The 24,958-nt window shown below is 39.1% G+C and overlaps 1 protein-coding gene and 1 long non-coding RNA gene across 2 annotated transcripts; one reads left to right on the forward strand and one right to left on the reverse strand.

The window, feature by feature from the left end:
* Positions 1-1,291: 1,291 nt before the first annotated feature.
* LOC117982810 (uncharacterized) lies at positions 1,292-7,598 on the reverse strand. The gene is made up of 2 exons (XR_011236866.1): positions 5,217-7,598; positions 1,292-4,032 (listed from the first exon to the last, which is right to left on the reverse strand). It is a non-coding gene; the product is annotated as an uncharacterized lncRNA (long non-coding RNA).
* A 569-nt stretch (positions 7,599-8,167) lies between these two features.
* LOC117982811 (transmembrane protease serine 9-like) lies at positions 8,168-23,128 on the forward strand. Its single transcript, XM_034969233.2, has 9 exons — positions 8,168-8,222; positions 11,968-12,169; positions 13,284-13,531; positions 14,245-14,387; positions 15,045-15,174; positions 19,966-20,182; positions 21,172-21,415; positions 22,109-22,258; positions 22,976-23,128. The coding sequence occupies exons 1-9, from the start codon at positions 8,171-8,173 to the stop codon at positions 23,126-23,128; spliced, it is 1,539 nt and encodes a 512-aa protein (XP_034825124.2). The 5' UTR covers positions 8,168-8,170.
* The last annotated feature ends 1,830 nt before the right edge of the window (positions 23,129-24,958 follow it).

Below are 24,958 nucleotides of genomic sequence, written 5' to 3' on the forward strand. Positions count from 1 at the left end.
GGCAATGCATGACATGATTTATAGAATAGAATAGAATAGAATGTTTTTTTATTCATGTAAACTAACTAAAAAACTTTTTAAAAGTGCTTATGAATAGTCAGGTAGTTTTAATTTACCACTGGTTCGGAATGCCGTTCCTACCGAGAAGAACCAGCAAGAAACTCGGCGGTTGCTCTTTTTAATTTTTCAATTTACAATGTTATTATACCGTACTATACAAGCCATTGCAGCCCCGTGCATTGCTGGAGCGAGTCATATATATATATATATATATATATATATATATATATATATATATATATAATGTATAATACCTACTATTCCGAAGAAAATATAAAAAAAATTGACTTTATATTTCGACGTAAGATTTTATAAACCTTCATCACCTACCTGTAATCTCCCAAAGCCACCATGATCCAAACTTCATAGTCACTGTTCGTTCCTCCCTATGTTAGAGACAATACGCAGAGACTTTCAGCTTTTATAAAATATCGAAGGTCTGGTACGCGCTGACTCTTAGTCTAACTAGGCTATCACCACATTTTAGTATATGACGGCTTTATTTATTATGAACATCAAGGATTACCATAAAAAAGTGTACCAGTAAAGTCACTTTAGCGAGCCATCGATCAGTCGATATGACGAGCGCGTGATGGGGGTGCTTAAATATACAGTAAGCTTAGTATAAGATTTTACTTCTAACCAACGTTAATAGTATTCGAGAGTCGAAACAAAATAACATCAAAGTAAAATGGGCTTAGAGCGTCTTGGTTTAAAGTCAAAAATTCAGTAGCATTTTTGCGCTGGCTGTAAATGTATAACGGAGATCCATTTGGATTTACCTTCCACGTGGTCACTTTTTAATATCCGCCATGTCTATCAATCAATATGCACGTATCCGGCATAGTCACCACAGACCAATAACTTATAGGATACAGACCGCTAACTCCATAGACGATGTTTGTTTCAGTAGTAAGGGGAAGTGGGAGGCAAGGAATTTATATAACAAATTGTCATTGTAGTAGTGATTGTCTGTCTCACATTTTATTGGTTTTTACTATGAGAATCCACAGGACCATCTCTTTCTAACTTTATATAATATATAGCAATTATATGCCCGGATTGTCGTAAATTAGGGATGGCGTGACAGCAGGAAAACCGTAACTTTTTAGTGATGTCCTTTTTACAGATTTTAACGGTTTTGCTATTAATTACCGATTTTCAGTATTTATCGGTAATCCTACTAATAATTATTTAGGAATTTAGTTTTTCAAAAGAAAAATCAAACAAATTTATCAAAATATAAAAACTTTATTTAGAATAAATAATAAGCGACTCTACCACCGGTTCGGAAAGCAGATTCTATTGAGAAGAGCCGGCAAGAAACTCAATAGTTGCTCTTTTTTTTGTAGTGTATTACATTATTTTAAGACTTGTATTCTATTTTAATTCTAAAGATTTTAGGTCTAAAATAGTTTTGTACCAGCTAAACAATGATGGGTTTGGATAGATATAACGCATGCTGTAGGTGCATATTTAAGTCAGCAGAAAGTGTATTGACATTATATAAGTCTTATGCAGGGTGCACATTTAATTAATTAATTATCTTTGCCATATTTAGTTGATACAAAATACATAAAATGATTTATTCGATCAATAGAAATGTCATCCTAAAAATAAGTGCAACCTCATAGTGCAACCCGCGCAACCGCCTCAACCCCTTGCACAGCTTAATCAATCTTATTATTTTTAGGTCAAAAAGGTTTTAAGGATCGTTACATTACATGAGTGTGAAAATCATACATTTGAAAACCACGCGTGTTACTTGCAACTCCGCACCACTAAAACTGTGGTTGCACCATCAAGCATATTTTTAGAATGATTGTAATTTTTTCATCCCAAAAACTCGAATTTTTAAATTATAATGATAAAGATTTATACAATACAAAATCACTGCAATAGCCAGAGCTTCAATGAGGATATCAGCTGTGTTTTAAAATATTTACGAAATTAGATGATTATGCTTCTATTATAAAATAAGAACAAAAAGTTTTTTTCCAAAAAACATATTAACTTAGAAAACTAATAAGTTTTGAAGTAGGTATTCAAAATATTACTTTAGAATTATAAGTGATTGCACAGGCGGATTGCGAGTTTTATATATATACTAGGTATTTAACATTTTACTTATGTGGTTAAGAATTTAGAAGCGCTCAATGAGGCTATAATTTAAAATATTATACTAGATAGATACATTATGAACCTGTCAGTATGCTGTATAACATATTATATTGGAGTGCAATCATCATCACATCAAAAGAAAAGTCTCGATTTACTGACTGACTCATCAACACCCAGCCCAAACACTTGGACCTAAAAAGTTGAAATTTTTGAAGCGAAATGCAATTTTCTAAATTACCACGGGATAGAGAATAAAGAGAAATAGAATTCCACCTGAGTGAAGCCATGGCGTGTCAGTTAGTCTGCGAACGGAAATGGCAAAATGATACGACTTTAATGTTGTTCAAGAGAGATAAAATAATAAAGTTAATCTTAATATATAAAAGGAAAAGGTGACTGACTGACTGACTGACTGATCTATCAACGCACAGCTCATACTACTTGACCGATCGGGATGAAATTTTGCATGCAGATAGCTATTATGACGTAGGCATCCGCTAAGGATTTTTAAAAATTCAACCCCTAAGGGGGTAAAATAGGGGTTTGAAATTCGTGTAGTCCACGCGTACGAAGTCGCGAGCATATGCTAGTGAACATTAAAACATCAATTCAAACTTTTAACAGTGGCTTAAAACCTTAATTACTTTTGCGACGTACAGTTCTATAGCTTGCGCCTTTAGTAACTTTTGTCGCAATCAAATTTTCCATTTCCTTTCCCTTTTTTCTCGAATCAACATTATGTATTCTTCTATTGAAGTTAATACACCATTGTCTAACTTGCATTCTTATTACGAACAACCAAAAAGCTTTTAAAAAATCTGATTTATGCTCAACACAATCAAACCAAGATGTATTAATTTGTTCGAATTTGTTAATTAAATCTGAATATATGTAAACCTTACATATGTCTGGCAAAATTTTTTCAATGATAGATATACAATCCCATACCAGGGACAACAATTGATTGGATGGGTAGTACAATTTTTTGTTACTTGAATCAAATTCTTTCATTTCAATTAAAGTATGAAATGATTTAATTTCGTTAGACAATAGTGTATTTCGGCAATTTGGGCATTGCTCACAATTTAACTTTGGAAATAAATACCGACAAACTGCGCCGGCAATATAAGACAAAGCATTCGTTTGAAAAACGTTTTCAGGTGGAACACATTCTTCAATAAAATTTACGTTATGAATATCAGAACTGTAATCAACAAATCGTGTATCAAGTTTTGGTCTACTTACCAAATTACTTAGAGTACCGAGCATTTTATCACTATCGGCGGCGCAATTCGCATACAGAGATTTCCCGGTTGTAATGTTATTGATCAACAATGTTTTGAACAATGAAACAAAATTATGACAGTCCGGGTGTGTGCTAGAACCACCCTGACCTCTAATCTGAGAAAAGAAATTTTCCAGGGGATCCTGGTTTAAACGCGTCAGACTCAAAAATTTAACGCCTGAGATTAATCTAAGATCTGACCAAAGATGTTTTATAGTTTTAATGTCGTGTATAAAATTTCTTAAACACAATGGCTTACTTTCTCTTGAATCTGACGCATCGAATTTCATTGATTCTAGTTTCTTCACTGCTTCATTCCAAAAATCAAGATGAGTTGAATTTATAGATAAAGAATTACATAGGTCAGTACTGGAATAGCCGGAGGAGTTCAGGCTGCTGAATAAATTATGAATCAATAAAAGGATCTCAGCAGTGAAAAGTCCATTATCAATGTTTACAGATGGAGGACAATAACCATGTTCCAGTTGTAGTTGACGATAAGTGTTCATCTGTATTCTTAAGCTGTGGGCCACATCTCTGCTGAAGACTTGCGCAGCAAGTTTCACCTGTAATGCATAGTTATTTTTTATTAGATATGTTAATAAACTAAATTTGATAATGCTATTTAGATTTAAAGTAAACATTGTGGCTAATTCCGTTGTACACAAACTCTAAGCTAAACTAAAATGGTACGTCTAAATCTATTGCTATCCCTTTCATAATGTTGCTTGCGGAAAAGGAAAGCACTAGATTTAGACCAGTTAATTTAGTTTAGTTTAGAGATTGTGTACTAGAGAATCGGCCCCATTGGGCTTAAAATATAATTAAAGAATTTAAATGAGTGGGTTGGAAATTCATAAGGATTCAAATTTTTGTTTAAAAAATTATCTTCTATGCTCATAACTATACTATCCTCAACCTAATTATCCTAATCCTAATAATATTATAAATGTGAAAGTGTGGATGTTTGGATGTTTGTTACTCAATCACGCAAAAACAGCTGAACTTTAAATGATAAGCAAGCTTGGGAATGAGTTGCTTAACGACTTTGTGATAGTTCTAATAAGTTTCAATAATTTTGTAAAGTGGTGATAATAAAAAGAATACCCGGCTGAGTTTGTTGTGGGCTCTTCTCAGACCTGGGCGCGTTTGGAACCCTCGTAGCTTTAGTTTTAAGTTTGCGTTATAATTATCACCACTATATTATCTTACAAATCTAACACTATACCAGACAATCAATAAGAGTAATTTATTACCTATTTTGAATAAATCATTTGACTTTGACTTTGACTTTGACTTTGAACGGCTTTGGATGAAATTTGGAATGGAGATAGATTATACCCTGGATTAACACATAGGCTGCTTTTTATCCCGGAAAATCAAAGAGTTCCCGCGGGATTTTGAAAAACGTAAATCCACGCGGACGAAGTCGCGGGCATCACCTAGTATGCTCATAATTATCTTCGACACTATTGGGCGCCGACCCTGGTTATTGGTACTTCTTGTTTTCATGGTGTCTATGTGATCATGTGATGAGAATTTTGTAAGCTGAAACTTAAAATGGACCAACAACAGGGTCTACAACCCATAGTTTCGGAGATAGTGCTTTCAAAAACGTGATCACATAGACACCACGAAAACAAGAAGTTTTAGTACCAACAACTAAGGTCTGCGCACCGTAGTTTTATTGGATTTTTCCATGGCAAGGACATTATCACAAAGCTATTGTTACAAAGCAAAAGTTACTTGCCTTCATCTTGTCATATGAATTTGGTTTCACATGTTTGTCTGTTAATTTGGTAGACCACCCAACACCTGCCACACCATCAACAGCAAACAGCTTCTCAATGTAATCCCACTGAGCACGCTGACTCCCGATGAGCAAGTCCTTCTTCTGAAAATTATTGCGGAAACATTTGAGTAAATGTGGGACATCATATATATGATATATTTTGTTTCCTTCGATGACATAATGTATTATATTACACCCATCGTTGCCACTTCGAAGTAAATCTTCGCGTGCATCAGCTATTAATGAGTTTATCGCAGCAACATTGGCAGAGCCTTGATCTGATACTGTTGATCTCAAAACAAATCCTGTCTTTAATATTTCCTTAGTTAGTTCTTTAATAATGTTTTTTAGAAAGAAGGTTTTAATTCCATCTCGTACAAAATAAAATGCTATAGGTAGCTTCCAAGGTAAAAATATGCCCCGTAACATAAACACTAAAACTTTGTCAGCAACATTGTTAGTGCGTTCACCACCTCCTAGATCTTCAAATCCTTCAATAACACCGGTATGAAAATTAAAAAATAAATTTTTGTTAATTGCCATTTCGTCAAACAGCAATACACATTGTAACCCCATACAATTTTTATTTTTAGCAGCATCTGCCAAATGCTGAAAAATAAAATCATTAATACCTGGTCTTAAAGGTATATTATTTAATATAGAGCCTATAGTGGATTGAGCTGGTAATCTTAATCTTTTTTGCAAATATCTGTAGCACCTTGGACTTAATTTATATAAAGAAAGCGCAAAAACTTTTTCTTCGTTAGTGTATCTAGAACCTCTAGATTTCACACCAGAGAGTCGTAACTGTGAATCTACTAATAATTTGCCGAAATTACTCAAAATAGGATATTTTGTGATAAAGAATTTTATTTTATCAGAAACTGTTTGCACCTTTGCCTTAAACTTATTATATCTGATAGTCATGTTCCGTAATTTTATTTTTAATGTTTTATTACCCTGACGTAGCTTCTGCTTACGAGGGGTTTCTTGATTTTTATCTAAACGTACTCTAGGAATTATGTCTGGCTTTTTATGATGAGATCTAGAATGTGTTCTTTTACGTTTTGGTGTAGTCTGTAAAGCAGACCCAACTTCAGAAGGCATAGGATCAGACGGTATCAAAGTTGTAGCCTGTGAATTGGACACATCCTCTGAAGAGATGGGATCAAATGGAATGGGACTTGGAGTACGCAGAGCAGACACATCCTGAGAAGGCATGATATCTGACAGGATGGAACTTTTAGTCTGTAAAGCAGACACATTTTCGGAAGACATGGGAACAGACGGAATGAAACTTTGAACATCCTCAGAAGGAAAGGTTCTCTGTGAAGCAGATACCACTTCAGAATGCATGGACTCATGAGGAGCAGGACTCAGTGGTTGTGAGTAATGAGTAATAGAAGTTGTTGGCTCTAAAATAGACTGCTGAATTAAATCTGGTGACTTCTGTTTGTCAGGAATCGGGATATTTGGCAAGGGGTTTACTAAATCAATAGGACTTAAAATAACAGAAGCTTGCTCATTCTTACTTTGGTTGTCTGATTGTGAAGTCGATGGGATATCGACTATGTTAACATCGAAGGGTTTACCACGCTGTAAAGGGGATATCTCTAGAAATTTGTCAATTTTAAAATGTACTGGTTTAGTACCTTTTAGGGTTTTTAGTTTAGTTTTAGGGTTTTTAGAAGACTGTGTAATATGCAAATTCAGCGTGGGAATTGAATCTTTTGTCAATCTATTATTTACGATATACCGAGGTAAGAAATGGGATTCGCAAATCCTGACATTTTCTAATTGCCTAAGGGAGTACTTACGCAAATATGGACAGTTAAACAACCATGCCTTCCATCTAGTTGTGTCGGTAAAAGGTACGGCGTGTAAATGTAAGGTGCTTTTACACTTAGGTACACTACACTGCCTCATATCGGATAAAAAGGATACTAGGTAGGTATTTAGAAACACTAACAATTATTACTAAGCCTAAATTAGGTAGGCAAGTTTAAAGAGCACATCCACTATATCTCTAAATTAAAACAATCCCTTAAAAAACTGAAAATAGAAATATAAAACGAATATCCTGTTATAACTGCAGCACACTTCCAGGTTTAAACCACAAGGTTTACAACTCTCGCAAAAGGAGAAAAATTAAGTTTTTTAGGTTAGGTTATAAAATCTCTCAAAACCGACATCACGTTTTTATTTTGAAATTCTATGTAATGAAAGCCGATTGGAGCTAATCACCGACCAATAATATTCGAGCAATCTTGAGAGAGTGTGCTGTATGTACATGTGCCTTTAATACTGTGTGAGTGGAGCGAGATAGTCCTGTGGATTTCGAAAGAGGAATAAAAAGTGCGAAAGAAATGGACTGATGCATCTTTTATGGCCCTCAGTTGACAGGGCCTGATAGTCACCCTCTCGAACAAGAATGTCGATAGGGCGGTAAGGCGCACTATTGACTGAACATAGCTTATTATCTATGGACTTTTTAATTTACGACTCTGGGTTCCAGCCCTCTTGAACTCTACTGACTGACCATCGTACAGCGTTGACCACAGACAGCTTCACTCTAAACTGGTGCCACAGATGATCTACAACTTGAGACACCTAAGCGTTAATCTGTGTTGCTATTCAAATAATTTCTAATAAAAAAGGACGTCGTATTTCGTACGCCATTATTTTCCCCGACATAATATTATGTATAAACTTAAGCATTAAAACTAAGCAGTTAATGGCCATTTGACTTTAACGCTAAAGTGTATCGACTCTCGAATTCTAGCAACGTTTCGTGAGACGTAAAATCTTCTACTAAGCGTACAGTTATTGTAATGAGGTGCCCTGGCAGGAATATATAACTTTCTTGTTTGTCCATGTGATCGTTTTATTTGCTCAGCTACTTTCCAGCCGTCATGTGGTTTAGGGTTTTGTGCAGTTTCGTGTTTGTTGGGTTTTGTGCTTCGGGTGAGTACCATCAATATCAATCAATCAATCAATCAGCCTGTTTGCGTCCACTGCTGGACATAGGCCTTCCCAAGAGCGCGTCACCACACACGATCTTCTGCCTTCCTCATCCACCCACTTCCCACTACCTTCTTAAGGTCGTCTGTCCAGTGGGTTGGAGGTCGTCCCACACTGCGCTTGCCGATACGAGTTACTATCAACGTGACCTGTGATAATAATTATAATATAGGTACTCAATCAAAACCATTTCCATTATATTTTATAAAATTACATCATATTTTATAATTCCTTTAAAGTGTGTTTTATTATTGGTTTGTTAGTTTGTCCTTCAATCACGTCGCAACGGAGCAACGCGCGCGATAGCTAAAGACCTGGAGAGCTACTTTTTATCCCGGAAAATCAAAGAGTGCCCACGGGGTTTTTTAATACGTAAATCCACGTGACTTCGCGTAGAATTAGCATGCGCGACTTCGTTCGCGTAGAACTAGGTTTTTGAAAATCCCGTGGGAGCTCTTTGATTTTCCGTGATAAAAAGTAGCCTATGTCGCTCTCTAGGTCTTCAACTATACCCATGTAAAAATCACGTCAACCCGTTGCTCCGTTGCGACGTGATTATAGGACAAACCAACAGACCAATAAACCAATAAACAAACACACATTCGCATTTATAATATGGGTAGCGATTATTTCCAATTAATTTCACTTACCGTTAGGCATCATAGTAATGTAAATTGAAAATTTGAAAAAAGCAGCGGCAGGGAGCTCTTGCTGGTTCTGCAAACGGTAGATTCACTTAAGGTGGTTTGATAGATCCAGCCGCGAAAATTCAAATTTTAGTTAGTTTTTCGGAAATAGTAGACTAATCATACATCGAAGGCTTAGAGCCCTCGCCCACGGCGACTTTTTGTAGCGATACAGTAGCGACGCTGTCGCGCGTCCGCATCGATACAGTCGCGAAGCGGTCGCTAGCTGTGTGCCCTCGCCCACGGTCTCAGATTCAGTCGCGATGCAAACGCGATATTGTCGCGCTTCTGTGTCGATGCAAACGAGAAAAAATGTTGCACTGATGCTCGGTTCTCTATTCACGCGCCACCCTCCCTCCGTTCTTCCCCCGATGTCATCCGACAAAGTCGTGCGTTTGCATCGATACAGTCGCGATGCAGTAGCACGTTGCAAATGCGACTAACACGCGTTAGTAGTGATGCTGGCGTGCGTTTAGTAAACGCGCGACAGCATCGCTACAAAAAGTCGCCGTGGGCGAGGGCTCTTATGGTAACGAGTTTTGCTGGCATACCATTTATGCATCTACATGTTTTTCCATGAAAACTTTGGTCAAAAATACTCATTTACTTCATATTTGTGCAAATCTGGGAAAATTCATAAAATTATCTTTCAGGAACAAATATGAAGTAAATGAGTATTTTTGACCAAAGTTTTTATGGAAAAACATGTACATGCATAAGTGTTATGCCCGCAAAACTCATTACCATAAGCTTCCGATGCATGATTAGTCTCTCTCTCCGGTCGTTCCTTCATTGCTGAAAATCGCGGTCCTGGCAAACTTACCTCGAATGGATTATCTGCTTCCACCAGCTTCTGTTGGTGGCCATTTTCACTATGTGATAAAATCCACACCTGCTGGATCCCTTAAACTGGTCTGACCACCGAGTTGGTGAGCGGTGATGATTAGTCTACTATTACACCACAGATACCAACTGCATCCTGAACATGTTTGCGAGCAAAATGGACTCACCAATGCTTGAACACTTTGTTCAAGTGTTGGTGAGGCCACATTTGTAAATGTAAATAATAAAATAAAAATAAAAAACGGTCTTTTTCCCACAATTGTATTATTAGTTACTAACATTAGTTTTAAGTAAGTCTGTCTACTAACAAATTGAGCCATAGATGCTTTCTATAAAAAGATTTTATTTATTTATTTATTTTCGAAAAACTAACTAAATTTGATTTTCTCGGCCGGACGTATCAAACCACCTTAACGATTCAAAAGTACCTACCCACTTATAAAAGTTTATATGAGTAAATTTTTTCTTCTATTTCTAATTCTATACTTACGTCATTAAGTGAATCATGGTAGTTAAGTCAGTGTTAAAGTTTCGCTTTGATTTGTTTTGCTGATAGCAGTAGGTAGGTTTCATTAGGACAACTTTCATTTGATCGTGCTTAGAATATTAATAACTAGATGATGCCCGCGACTTCGTTCGCGTGGATTTAGATTTTTGAAAATCCCGTGGGAACTCTTTGATTTTCCGGGATAAAAAGTAGCCTTTGTCCTACCCCGGGATGCAAGCTATCTCTGTACCAAATTTCGCCAAAATCGGTTGAACGGATGGGCCGTGAAAGGCTAGCAGACAGACAGATCGACAGACACACTTTCGCATTTATAATATTAGTATGGACTATGGATATTAAGTTTCACAGTTTAGGAAGTTTACAATTTTAGGTGATTAATCAATAGATTAGTTACTTACTAGCTCATAACCGCGACTTCGTCCGCGTGGACTGCACAAATTTCAAACTCCTATTTTACCCCCTCAGGGGTGGTATTTTTGAAACATTCCTGCGTAACGGATATTTACGTCATAATAGCTATAGCTATTTAGAAATTGTAAAATTCCAAATCCCTGCCAGGAATCGAACCCGGGACCTCCCACTAGTAAGACCACAGTACTTACCACTGCGCCAGGGAGGTCGTAAAAAGAGGTTGATTAACTTTTGCTCTTTACACATTGACTTATATATTACTTCGTATGGACAGGGCCATTAAACAAGCAAAATGGCACCGACTCATTGTGACATCAGTGCGACCTCAGTGATGTCTGGATTTCAAACGAGTCGTTCATTAGTATCTAAATGATTAGGTGGCGCTGATTAATTTGGTTCCAAAACCGTGAAAAATTTTGTTCGCTTGACCATATCTTGTCATTTATATCGATGTCTTTACATTGCGGTCTGTGGGTCAGATACTCCAAAAAAGCGCTGAACTCACTGGGAGTACAATACAATAATGCATTCAGAATGCTGCTGGGGCTGCCGAGGGGCTGTAGCGCTAGCGGAATGTTCACGGAGGCCAGGACTGATGGATTTCATGCCATCATCCGTAAAAAGATGGCCTCCCTCCTACAGCGTCTTCGTAGCAGTTCCAACAGCATTCTGGGTGCAATTAAAGATAGGATAGGCTGCCCAATAATTAAGCACTGGGGCTGTGGCCACTGGGCGCCTAGAGCTGCCACGTTAGGACATTTTATTTAATCACTAAGCACTAACATTACTAACATAACTATAAGGAAATATTGTTACTAACACACTAACTGTAGTAAATATATAGTTGTAAATTTAAATTTGCTGTGGTAGCCTAGTGGTTAGGACGTCCGCCTTCCAATCGGAGGTCGGGGGTTCGATTCCGGGCACGCACCTCTAACTTTTCGGAGTTATGTGCGTTTTTAAGTCATTAAAATATCACTTGCTTTAACGGTGAAGGAAAACATCGTGAGGAAACCTGCATGCCTGACAGTTCTCCATAATGTTCTCAAAGGTGTGTGAAGTCTGCCAATCCGCACTTGGCCAGCGTGGTAGACTATGGCCAAAACCCTTCTCACTCTGAGAGGAGACCCGTGCTCTGTAGTGAGCCGGCGATGGGTTGATCATGATGAAATTTAAATTTAAATATGGACTAAGACTGGTCTGAAATAAAGGATTATTTATTTATTTATTTATTTTACAGAGATTATTTTATCAGAGAAGTATCCATTGTTCGAGAGTAACCGATTAGTGACGAAGACGGACGACCGCATCGTGGGGGGCGAAGAAACCAACATAGAGGACCATCCTTACCAAGTGTCGTTCATAGCGAACAACTCCTTCTTCTGCGGGGCTTTCATTGTCAGCCCAAACTACATCCTCACCGCTGGACATTGCGCGCAGAAGTAAGTGAAAATTCTAGCCATCGCCGGCTCACTACAGAGCACATGTCTCCTCTCAGAGTAAGAAGGGTTTTGTGTGGGCTCTTCTCAGACCTGGGCGTGTTTGGAACCCTCGTAGCTTTAGTTTTATTGTCACCACTATATTTTTGACAATCAGGAAGCGTAAAATTTTACCAATTCTGAATAAATAATTTGAGTTTGAGTTTGAGTTTGGCTATGGTCTACTACACTGGCCACTAGGTAGATTGGCAGACTTCACACCTATGAGAATATTATGGAGAACTCAAGCATGCAGGTTTCCTCGCGATGTTATCTTTCACCGTTAAAGCAAGTGATATTTGAATTACTTAAAAACGCACGTAACTTTGTAAAGTTAGATGTCCGGGATCGAACCCCCGATCGACCTCGGATTAGGAACTAATGTGAAATGAGCTCGGTGGATATCATTTATTGTTAGACACTGAGTTAGAAAATAACCCCGCAGATCTGATTGCAGCCAAGCGCTGGTCTATAAATTAAAAAAAAATGTATTCTGTGCCTGCACTTCACTCAAGAAGACTTTTTTATATTTTTTTATTCGATACAAGTTAGCCCTTGACTGCAATCTCACCTGGTGGTAAGTGATGATGCAGTCTAAGATGGTAGCAGGCTAACCTGGAAGGGGTATGTTATTTTTATTATAAATAAAATAAAATAAATAAAATAGCCTTTATTCACTGATACACTAGTTTTACATCTTCTATTACTAACTAACCGTATTACTAATTTCTTATTTCCTATTATTTAATTATCCTATCCTACATAATTTATTCTAGAAAATTAGTAACACCAGCAATTTACAGTTCAGGTTGTCCTCTTTGGACATAGGCCTCCTCTAGACTTCTCCATTTTTTCCTTTGTTATTTTTATTAAGGAACGCTAAATCGCTTGGCGGTACGGCTTTGCCGGTAGGGGGGTAAATAGCCACGGCCGAAGCAAACCATACATTTAGAAATTATAAAATTCCAAACCCCTACCAGGAATTGAACCCGGTACCTCCCACTAATAAGACCATAGCGCTTATACTACCACTACGCCAGGTAGGTCGTCAATCTTACCAAATGTTTTAATTTTTCAGTGTCGACCCGTCTCTAGTGGTCCTAAGAGCTGGAAGTTCATATCGCCAGAACGGTACAATTATACGTATAACAGAAATAGTGCCGCACCCTGAGTATGACAACCCTCCCTATGACAAGGACGTCGCATACATGAAGACGGCCGAGCCCATACAGTTCAGCGATACCATCCAGCCTATCGCTTTACCTCCTTTGAATAGACCTGTGACAGGTGACATCGTGGTCACTGGATGGGGAAGAACACAGGCAAGTTTATTTATAGATATTTTTTAGTCCTACTCTACTCTTATATTCATAAGAATAGAGAATCATCACCAGGTTTGATTTACGGTGGTCGTAGATATGAACAACTAATTTCCACCATTCACAAAAAAAAAGGCACTGATGCATAGAGTTATGATACTAGGTATAGAGATAACCACATCACTGCACTGATGTCAAGGAACTGTTGACACACACTAACACACGCACACACACACATAAACACACACACACACACACACACGCCAACTGACTAAGATGACTCTTAATTTTAAAACCTTATTCTGTACCTACACGCATTCGTGTAAAACATAAAATACTTATTAAGTAAGTATTTGTTATAAAAGCTGTGATAGCCTAGTGGTTAGGACGTCCGCCTTCCAATCGGAGGTCGGGGGTTCGATTCCCGGCACGCACCTCTAACTTTTCGGAGTTATGTGCGTTTTAAGTAATTTATTATCACTTGCTTTAACGGTGAAGGAAAACATCGTGAGGAAACCTGCATGCCTCAGAGTTCTCCATAATGTTCTCAAAGGTGTGTGAAGTCTACCAATCTGCACATGGCCAGCGTGGTAGACTATGGCCCAACCCTTCTCACTCTGAGAGGAGACCCGTGCTCTGTAGTGAGCCGGCGATGGGTTGATCATGATGAAGTATTTGTTTATTTGTAATAAAATATTATTTATTTTCCTTTACAGCAAGGCTCCAAACTACCAAACAGACTAATGAAAGTACAGTTGCCAGTAGTTAACTATTGGCAATGCTTATTCGCTTACCCGTTCGTCCTCACCAGGAACATGGTCTGTGCGGGAAACTTCTTCCTGGGAGGAACGGGGACTTGTCAGGTAAGTACAATACATAGACAGGCATATCCGAAAGTATTAGGCAGTGGTCTGCCCGCCGACGATGAACGAGAAACGAGTAGAACTAGAAACTTAAACGAGTTGGCGATCAGCGGGAAGCGAATATGTAGTTTCGACAGTTTTGTCGCCGGGCTAAAAGCGAGACGATTATGGAGAACTCTCAGAGATGCAGGTTTCCTCACGATGTTTTCCTTCGCCGTTAAAGCAAGTGATATATAATTGATTAAAAGAGCCTCAATAGTTCAACCGGTATAGGAGTGGACTGACAACCGAAAGGTCGACGGTTCAAACCCCGCCCGTTGCACTATTGTCGTACCTACTCCTAGCACAAGCCTGACGCTTAATTGGAGAGGAAAGGGGAATATTAGTAATTCAATATGGCTAATATTCTTTTTTTTTTTTAAGTAAAACATTTGCGAATTGGGTAGAGAGAGAGAGCCAGCGAGGGCATGTTCGTCGTTATTTTATAAAAGCTGAAAGTTTCTCTGCGTCTTTAAAAAAAAAAAAAAAACGCACATAGCTCCGAAAAGACGTGATTCGACCTCCGATTAGGATGCGGATGTATACTACAGTGCCCACCACCACTACTAACCAACTAGTAGACTATCAAAGCTTCAGTTTTTTTACTATTATTTTCAGGGCGATTCTGGTGGTACAGCAATACAAAACGGCACTGCAGTCGCTATAGTCTCCTTCGGCAGGGGTTGCGCATCATCTTTCTCTCCGTCCGTCTTTGCCTACATAGCTGCCCCCTCGATACGCAACTTTATATTTGATAACACCGGACTTTAAACGAAATGCTGTTCGACAATGGTGGATGCCAAAAACTTACCACATTTGTCTGTCAAGCCTCAATAGCTTAACGGGTAAAGGAGCGGACTGAAAACCGAAAGGTCGACTGTTCAAACTCCGCCCGTTGCACTATTGTCGTACCTACTCCTAGCACAAGCGTGACGCTTAATTGGAGAGGAATGGGGAATATTAGTCATTTAACATGGCTAATATTCTTTTTTTTTTTTAAGTAAAACATTTGCGAATTGGGTAGAGAGACAGCCAGCGAGGGCCAGATCTTCATTATTTTATAAAAGCTGAAAATGTCTCTGCTTCTTGTCCTAAACACTGGGAGGAACAATCCGCGACTATGAAGCTTGGATCATGATGACTTTGGCAGCAGTAAAATAAAGGTGTAAAAAAGTTAACGTCAAAGTATAAAGTGTAATTTTTCATATTATCTTCTTATTATTAACTTAAGTATCTGGCAGGGGGTAAGAACCTAAGATTGTTTACGTCTTTGTTACATGTTACCTGCCAAAACCACCATATGATCCAAGCTTCATAGTCGCACATCGTTCCTCCCTCTGTTGGGGACAATACGCAGAGAAACTTTCAGCTTTTATAAAATACCGAAGGTCTGGCCCTCGCAGGCTCTTAGTTCATAACCACATTCGAAAAGTAAAACATTACTTTGTCTAATGACCTTATAGGAAATGATTTTTTTATGATTTAGGTAGGTATACGATGATTGTCACCTGAATAGTTTTTAATACATTTTTGTAAAATGTTAATTTATCACACAATATTTTGTCAAAAATTAGTGAAACAACTAACTCAGCGTCGATTTTATCAGACGAATTATTCCTGATTGGTTTAATGAACACGTCTCCGCTCCGACCCCCTTCAGTGGAAATACGTTATAATTTGAATTTGAATGTTTTGAAAATGAATTATGTTTTTAATTTGAAACCCTTTAACTAATGCAAAATAATTTGAAATAATTTATTGTAAGTAATCCAAAGATGTTATTAATATTATTTTTGTAATGTAGTGTAATTTTATAGTTTTATTAATTACATTAAATTATTAATTTATTAACTGGTGTTGTTTCTTTAAGTAGCTCATAGCGTTGTGGAACCAGTACCTGTTCAGCCATAGTAGGTAGTAGGTATAAGTCCCGCAAATTGCTATTGCGCTGGAACCATGTCTCATTAACAGCGTAATGACGTCATTTTGACGTATATTTAAGTAAAAATATACCATCAGCTCGAAACTTCAGTCTAGTGCTGACATCACTAAAATGGCGGTCACGCATATAATTTGCGGGACTTATACTATCCAATCCAATCCATCAGCCTGTTTGCGTCCACTGCTGGACATAGGCCTTTCCAAGAACGCGCCACCAAACAAGGTCCTCCGCCTTCCTCATCCAACCGCTCCCCACCACCTTCTTCAGGTCATCGGTCCAGCGGGCTGGGGGTCGTCCTACACTGCGCTTACCGGTACGCGGTCTCCACTCCAGAACACGTCTGCGCCATCGGCCGTCGGTTCTGCGACAGACATGACATGGCCTGCCCATTGCCACTTCAGCGCGCTAATCCTTTGAGCTATGTCGGGCGGACTTGTACTAGGTATTACAGAAGTAGGTCAATTTCACCCTCACCACCTGGGTGCCTGGTGCACTTCGACCGCCCGTTATGCTAGATCCTCTTTTCCACGCACATGCAAACTGTGGAATTAACTCCCTTTGGCGGTGTTCCCATTAGATTACAATGTTGGTCCGCCTCTTGAATAACCATTCAAAAGGCAGATCAACAAATTCCTGAAAGGCCGGCAACATCGAGGCCGGCAACGCATTGGTGGTTCCTCTGGTACTGCAAATGTTCATGAGCGGTAATTAACATCAGGTGACCCGCCTGCTCGTTTGCTCGCCATTTTTATTTAAAAAAGGTATATTAGTGGGGAAATAAAGCAAAATAAAACTTTGCGCTTAATAGGGTGTCCACTATAGTGGTCAGACGGCAAAAGACTATAATATCATTGATAGCACCATGGTCTGCAATCAGAATGCAACTGAACCCATGGCGACCAAACTGATAATTTGCCAAAAATTTTACTCGAAGGACCTTACGAGTACTAAGACTCCGCTGTCCGTCCATCCATCCATCTGTCTGTCAGCGGGCTGTGTCTTGTAAACCAGGGGCAACCCTCCACCTCCCATGGCCCAACCAACGCCGAATCGCGGGAAGGCACCCGTTCGGTACTTGCTCGCCCGTTCAGTACTTGCTCGCTCGTTCGGTACTTGCTCGCCGGTACTTGCTCGCTCGTTCGGCACTTCAAGGCGCCCCGGGAAAATGACATTTTCCCGGGACGCCTTCTTGACTCCCTACCAATTATTTTATGTCTCCTCTTTGTCCCTTATGCTCACTCTCCCCCCTTGGGGGCTAGAAGTCACTAGTACAGCTGAAATCCCCGCTGCTGCTCCTCCGTGGTGCCGACCTGGCACCTGTAAACCTGGCGCTCCGACTTTGTGAACCGTAATAGGCAGAGAGTTGAAATTTTCACCGAATGCCATTTTCTTTTTATTTCAAACTAGCTGCCCCGGCGAACTTCGTACCGCCTAACAGTCGATTCTTTTTCATGCAATTTTTTAAACTTTTCTCTCCGTAAGAACCATCCTCGTACTTTAAGGGGACTCAGTTCGGTGCTTTCTTCATACAAACGTAGGAGGGAAATTACAACAATATTTGATATTGTACGCACAACACTAAGAATTATATCGATTTATCTCGTCATTATCTAGGTTTATTGATATATAAAACATTGAAAAAAATATTGATTTAAAAGTTACGAGGCTCAAAAGATTCCTATTTTAACACTAAATTAATGACAAATTTGGGCGTAAATAAACAAGATTAGGGATATGAAAATTCTAAAACAATTTATCATTAGACGTAGTTTATTTATTCATTAGTTGAAATAACTTTACTTTGCAAACATAAATTCAGCAGATTTTTCTCAAAAATACTTTTCCTAAACCCTTTTCGCGTGCTTGATTTCGGTGAAAATCATCGTGCCTCTCAACTTTCTCATACAATTTCAAGTGAAAAGCAAACATGTTACCCACGTGCGCTGCCAATTTCGGTCGAGCGCCCTGCGTCACCTTAAGGAATATTATAAAAAAGAATTAGCGAAATCGGTTCAGCTGTTTTCGAGATTTGCGATCAGCAACACATTCAGCGATTCATTTTACTATAGGATAGAGAAAAGCAGCCATGCATTAAAATCTGTTTTATTTGATAGCTGGCATCAATACAAACAAGTATTGTATGAGCCAAAATCTTCCAAAGTGTCAAGTTATCGAGATATACCTAAGCTATCAAAGTTATACTTTTTTTTTTCTAGGAGGAGGAAAAATCCCTAACGGAGTTCTGTCTATCGACAGGGTGTGTCCGACTCGCACGGACTAAAAATACCTCCCCGTTTACGAGACCAGCGCGGAACCGTATTACATTACTTCGTGCTGACCCTCTGGTTGCTCTCTCTGATTTTTTTCTTGCTTTTCTCTGTCTTCCCTTCTCATCATTATGGATCTCAGCATCTGACCGTATCTATGCCACTCATCCTCGCTTGACATCATACGGACTACCAGATTTTGGGCGTCGACACTGTCATCAAATTTATACTAATGGCTAGATGTTGTAGTGTTGATGCCACCAGTATAAATCACCCCTCTACCTAAAACAAATTCATGGTTACATCCCTTAAGCTGCACTATCACCAAAAAATGTAAGGATGAAGCTATTAAAGATTACCATAAACAAATAACGAATGATAGCTGACCTAACAGCAAGGTTACTTTAGCATGATATCAATAATTATTATTATAGGACAGGGTTAAATATGCCATGTGGGTGTTTTTATAATTTTAATTATGATGATGGAGCCTGTGTGCTTAGTATGAGATTCACATTGCACTCAACGTTAATAGAATACGAGCGTCGAAACACAATAACGAAACAAAACATTGATTTAAAGTCAAAAATTCAGTATTACTGTACAGTATTAATTTCGTAACGTTTCCGCTTGGAGGAGCGCCTTGGATGACTTGAGTTTTCCAATCCAATCCATCAGCCTGTATGCGTCCAAGGCATAGGTCTTTCAAGAGCGCGCCACCAAACATGATCCACCGCCTTCCTCATCCAACCGCTTCCTGCCACCGTCTTTAGCTCCCATAAAAAGTCGCTGATTTGACTAGTAGTCCTAGTAGTATTTCCTCGTCCCATCTAAGCTTGAGCCAATTACGGTTTTACTTTAACGTTAGTGTTTCGACGCTCGAATTCTATCAACGTCAGTGTGATGTGAAAATCTCATACTAAGCACAGTGGTATATTATAACTTTTATGGTCCACGTCAACGTTCTACTTTCTTAGATACTTTTCATCAGTCATGTGGTATTACATTTTGTGTGGTTTGGTGTTTGTGACTCAGCTTAGTGCTGGTGAGTATCATCAGTATGCACTTACTCTCTCTCTCTCTCTCTCTCTCTCTCTCTCTCTCTCTCTCTTGTTTCGTATTTCTAATCACCGAGGTCTTGGGCATATTTATTAAATGTAGGTCACGGGCATCAGCTAGTTTGACATAAATCGTCGATTCAGGATCAAACCGAGAGTTCCCTCACTCTAGTTCGTTCTGTCAATAGTGTGCTGGTGATGAGTTGTGATGATGATGAGGTTGATTGATGATGATATTTATCCAAAGTACAATGTCATTGGTTGATTAACTTTTTCTCTCTTTACAAATATTATTTTATCAGAGAGATCTCCATTATTCGAGAGGAATCAAGTAGTGCCAAAGGTGGACGGCCGCATAGTGGGGGGCGAAGAAGCCAACATAGAGGACTTTCCATACCAAGTGTCCTTTATAGCGAAGAGGAGTTACTTCTGCGGGGGATTCATTGTTAGCGAGAACTACATCCTTACCGCTGGGCATTGCGCGCAGAAGTAAGTGAAAATCTTGGATTATCCTGACTTAGGCATACTTGCGGCAGGAGATAGAGAAAATTGGAAGAACATCGTAGATAGCGGAGCCACGAGTTGAGTTGAGGGAGCGACGCAGGGAGCACTTGACTTTGTACTTCGAAGTTCGAACTATACCTATATCGGTTACCCTTGTTTTTTATCGCTGGGAAATGCGTTTACGCATCCCCCCCCCCCCTGAAAGCCAGCCAGCTACCCAACCAGTCAGTCAACTGGAAGGAAGGTATGTGAGACTCTCCGGCCGAGAGGCGGCTGGGAATACCCACTAAAACCCAGCGGGTCTCCTGCCCGTCGCCTGGCAACTGGGTCACGGGAACACCGAAGCAATCAGCCGCGACCCAGTCAGCGACGTCCGCCGAGGCGGACCCTCCACTGGGGACTCACTCACGAGGCCCCCCACCACACGTCCGGGGCGCACCAACGATGTCGCAAACCAAATTGATCTTTGCTTCGTTGCGACCATCCAAACTATCAAACAAATACACTTTCGCATTTATAATAATTATGGGTGCGTGTAATGTGGTAGTGATGATGAGTTGTGATTAGTTTATACCAACCCAAATCCAAGCGGAGGAAGCCGCAGGCATCAGCTAGTAAAAATAATTCAAGTTACTCATCTATTAAATAAACGCGGTGATAGCCTAGTGGTTACGACGTCGGCCTCCTATTCGGGAGGTCGGAGGTTCGATCCCGGGCACGCACCTCTAGCTTTTCGGAGTTCTGTGCGGTGCTTTAACGGTGAAGGAAAACATCGTGAGGAAACTTGCATGCCTGAGAGCTCTCCATAATGTTCTCAAAGGTGTGTGAAGTCTGCCAATCCGCACTTGGCCAGCGAGGTGGACTATGGCCAAACCATTCTCATACTGAGAGGAGATCCGTGCTCTGTAGTGAGCCGGCTATGGGTTGATCATGATGATGATGATGTATTAAATTACCTAGTCATTTATTTCCAGTATCCAGCCCTCACAAGTACTCCTAAGAGCTGGGAGCTCATTCCGCCAGAACGGTACAATTATACCTATAGCAGAAGTGGTCCCGCACCCTGAGTTCAATGACCCTCCGTTTGACAAGGACGTCGCATATATGAGGACTGCTCACCCCATACAGTTCACCAGAACTATTCAGCCCATAGCTTTACCTCCACTGAATAGACCTGTGACAGGTGACATTGTAGTCGCTGGTTGGGGAAGAACACAGGCAAGTTTATTTAGAGAACTATGATTTGGCATATGTATATCTGCTTCTCTTACTATTTCACACTATAAGTCGCACGCAAATTGCTATTGCGCTAGAACCATGTCTTATTAACATCGAAATGACGTCATTTTGACGTCAGCCGAAATAAAAATATTCCATTAGCTCGAAACTTTTGTACAGTCACTAGTACCGACGTCACTAAAATGGCGGCCACACGCATTAGCAATTTGTTTTTAAGTCAAACTATAATTTTGTTTGTAAGTCTGTGTGTCTGTTCGTTACTCTTTCACGTAAAAACTACTGGAAGGATTTGGCTGAAATTTGACAGGCTTACTTTTTTACCAGAAATAATAGTTTCCACGGGATTTTAAAAAAAAGCTTCTATCCAAGCGATTCACGGGCGTTAAAGTTTAAAAGTGGGTGTCTGATAGCGGGTTGCCATGATACCTACTAAGTGTTTGGCAATGCATGGCGTGATTTCTCATACTAATTCCGAAGAAAAAAAGAGTTTATACTTTGACGTAAGATTTTTACACCTTTCAAAGTCCCCATGATCCGTACTTCATAGTCGCCGATCGTTCCTCCCTGTGTTGGGGACAATACGCAGAGAAACTTTTAGCTTTTATAAAATAACCAAGGTCTGGCACGCGCTGGCTCTCTCTCTATAAGCTTACGATTTCCTCTGCTTTATAGCAAGACATCAACATTCTGCCAAGCAGACTGATGAAAGTGAGGTTGCCGGTAGTTAACCGTTTGGAATGCTTCCTAGCTTACCCGTCGATTCTGACCAGAAACATGGTGTGCGCAGGAAACTTTCTTTTTGGAGAAGAAGGGACTTGTCAGGTAAAAGAGAATTTAAAAAAAAAACCGGCCAAGTGCGAATCAGACTCGCGCACTGAGGGTTCCGTAGTACAATCATATTTTATCGACATTTTGCACGATAAATCAAAAACTACTTCCTAGATCTCGTTCAAACCAATTTTCGGTGGAAGTTTGTATGGTAATGTACATCATATATTTTTTTTAGTTTTATCATTCTCTTATTTTTTACAAACTACTCAGTTTAGAAAAAATGATATTAGAAACTTCAATATCATTTTTGAAGACCTATACATAGATACCCCATACGTATGGGTATGATGAAAAAAATATTTTTGAGTTTCAGTTCTAAGTATGGGGATCCCCAAAATTTATTGTTTATTTCTATATTTGTCTAAAAATCCACAGAATACATCTACTTACCAAGTGTCAACAGTATGTCTCTTATAAGTAGTTTCGGAAAAAAGTAGCTGTGACATACGGACGGACAGACATACAGACATGATGAATCCATAAGGGCTCCCCCCCTTTCACGCCCTTATGGGGGTTTTTAGCTGACACCTACGTCCTAGAAAGAACCTACTTTCCAAATTTCAAGTTTGTAGGCTTTATAGTTCCTGAGATTTCGTGATTAGTCAGTCAGTGAGTGGTGAGTGAGTGGTATTTCGCTTTTATATACTTATTTAGAAGAAGATAGAAGATTAACATTAAAAATATAATACATTGCTTGTTGCATTTTAGGGTGATTCGGGTGGCTCAGCTGTACAAGATGGCGTGGCAGTGGGCATTGTCTCCTTCGGAAAGGGTTGCGGCGCTCCCATGGCTCCTAGCGTTTTTGCAAATATTGCCGCGCCGGCGATACGCAACTTTATATCTAAATACACTGGGCTTTAGAGGTTTATCGAAAATGGTTGATATCCAAAAATAACTTGACGAAAAATATTATTTTAAGTAGGTACATAAGAAACGTGGACACTGACAGTTGGCCTCGTCCACAAACTAAAAGTCGCTCAGCGCGCTATGGAGCGAGCTATGTTGGGTATCACTCGATAAAATCCGGAACGAGGAAATTCGCAGAAGAACAAAAGCGACCGACATAGCTCAAAGGATTAGCGGGCTGAAGTGGCAATGGGCAGGTCATGTCTGTCGCAGAACCGACGGCCGATGGGGCAGACGTGTTCTGGAGTGGAGACCGCGTACCGGTAAGCGCAGTGTGGGACGACCCCCAGCCCGCTGGACCGATGACCTGAAGAAGGTGGTGGGGAGCGGATTTTTTATTTTATTTTTATTTTTATTTATTCGGATCAACAAACAGTAGCACGCAGTGCTTGGATAAAAAACAGTAATAATATAATATAGTATTAATATACGTGCTACCCACTACGTCAACCACATAGTTATTAAAATAGGATGGATGAGGAAGGCGGAGGACCGTGTTTGGTGGTGCGCTCTTGGAAAGGCCTATGTCCAGCAGTGGACGCAAAGAGGCTGATGGATTGGATTGATAAGATTTTTAGTAGAGTAGGTATTCTAAGTTTTATGAGGAAGTTTCCAGGCAGCGTTCGATAAAATTTTCATAGATGGCTCTGAATACTACCACCACTAAAGACGAAAAATAATACCTTAGATATCTATATGATCTATGCCTTAATGTTTAGGCCGTGTCAATCAATGAAATAGATGAAGAGTAAGGATGAGATCTATAGAGCGCACTCTGACTTAGCTTAGACTTACGACAGAGTTAAAACGAGTCAGAGCTATATCTCTCACATGAATTTGTCTCGCTTTAACTCAATCTTAAGTCTGAGCAAGGTCAAAGTGCGCTCTATAGAACTCAGCCTATGAGCTAGCGTGTAACTTACGTATTTCCTCACAAAATCTGTAAACTATAATAGAAGTAATTAATAATTAATTTCGCATCGAATTTAAATTTTAAGATTTAAAGTATAGATATAGGTATTACTTTTCCATCTGCGATAATTTTACAAATGTTGCCTGGAAACTTCCTCATAGAGTCAGTGAAAACCATTGATGTTGGAATCCCAAACATTTGACGTTTTTTAAGTTATAGGCCTTTAATGACAAGGGTCAAAGGGTCAAATCTGGGAAGAGACTGACCCCCATGACACGGGTTAACCTAGTTTGGGGGTCGAGGGTAATTTTAAGCCAAGTAGTAAAGTTGTAACTAATTAGTTAGTTAGTATGATAATGATTTTGTACTATTTAAAGTTTAAATACCTAGTATAAACTGTTAAAAATTCCCCTACCTACTGACCTACTAAGAAATTAATTCTAGATACGTATTTAAAATTTAAATATTATAAACTATAAAAAAAAAAAAAAAAAAAAATCTTTCTCATTGTGAGAGAAGATCCGTACTCAGTAGTAGGCTGACCATGGATTGATCATGATGATGATGAATTTATAAGAATTTTTAGTTTTATATAATGACACGGGAGTGACTGTTACTGTCCAAAAGTCCAAAAGTCATTTGTGGGAATGGGTATAACAAAAACCTTTTCTAACAAAATTCTTGGTTGTTTTCGGTAGGAAAGGCATTCCAAAACAGTGGTAGATGCATTTAACGATTCAAAAGTACTTGTAAAAGTTTAATTAAACAATTTTTTTTTTATTATTTTTATATTTGTTAACTTTAAACAATTTTTTTTGAATAAATATGCAGATATTTTAACTTTTAGCGTGGGTACAAGGAAGTAGATAAAA

Source organism: Maniola hyperantus, chromosome 6 (genome assembly GCF_902806685.2).
Source record: "Maniola hyperantus chromosome 6, iAphHyp1.2, whole genome shotgun sequence".
Taxonomy (NCBI): Eukaryota; Metazoa; Arthropoda; class Insecta; order Lepidoptera; family Nymphalidae; genus Maniola; species Maniola hyperantus.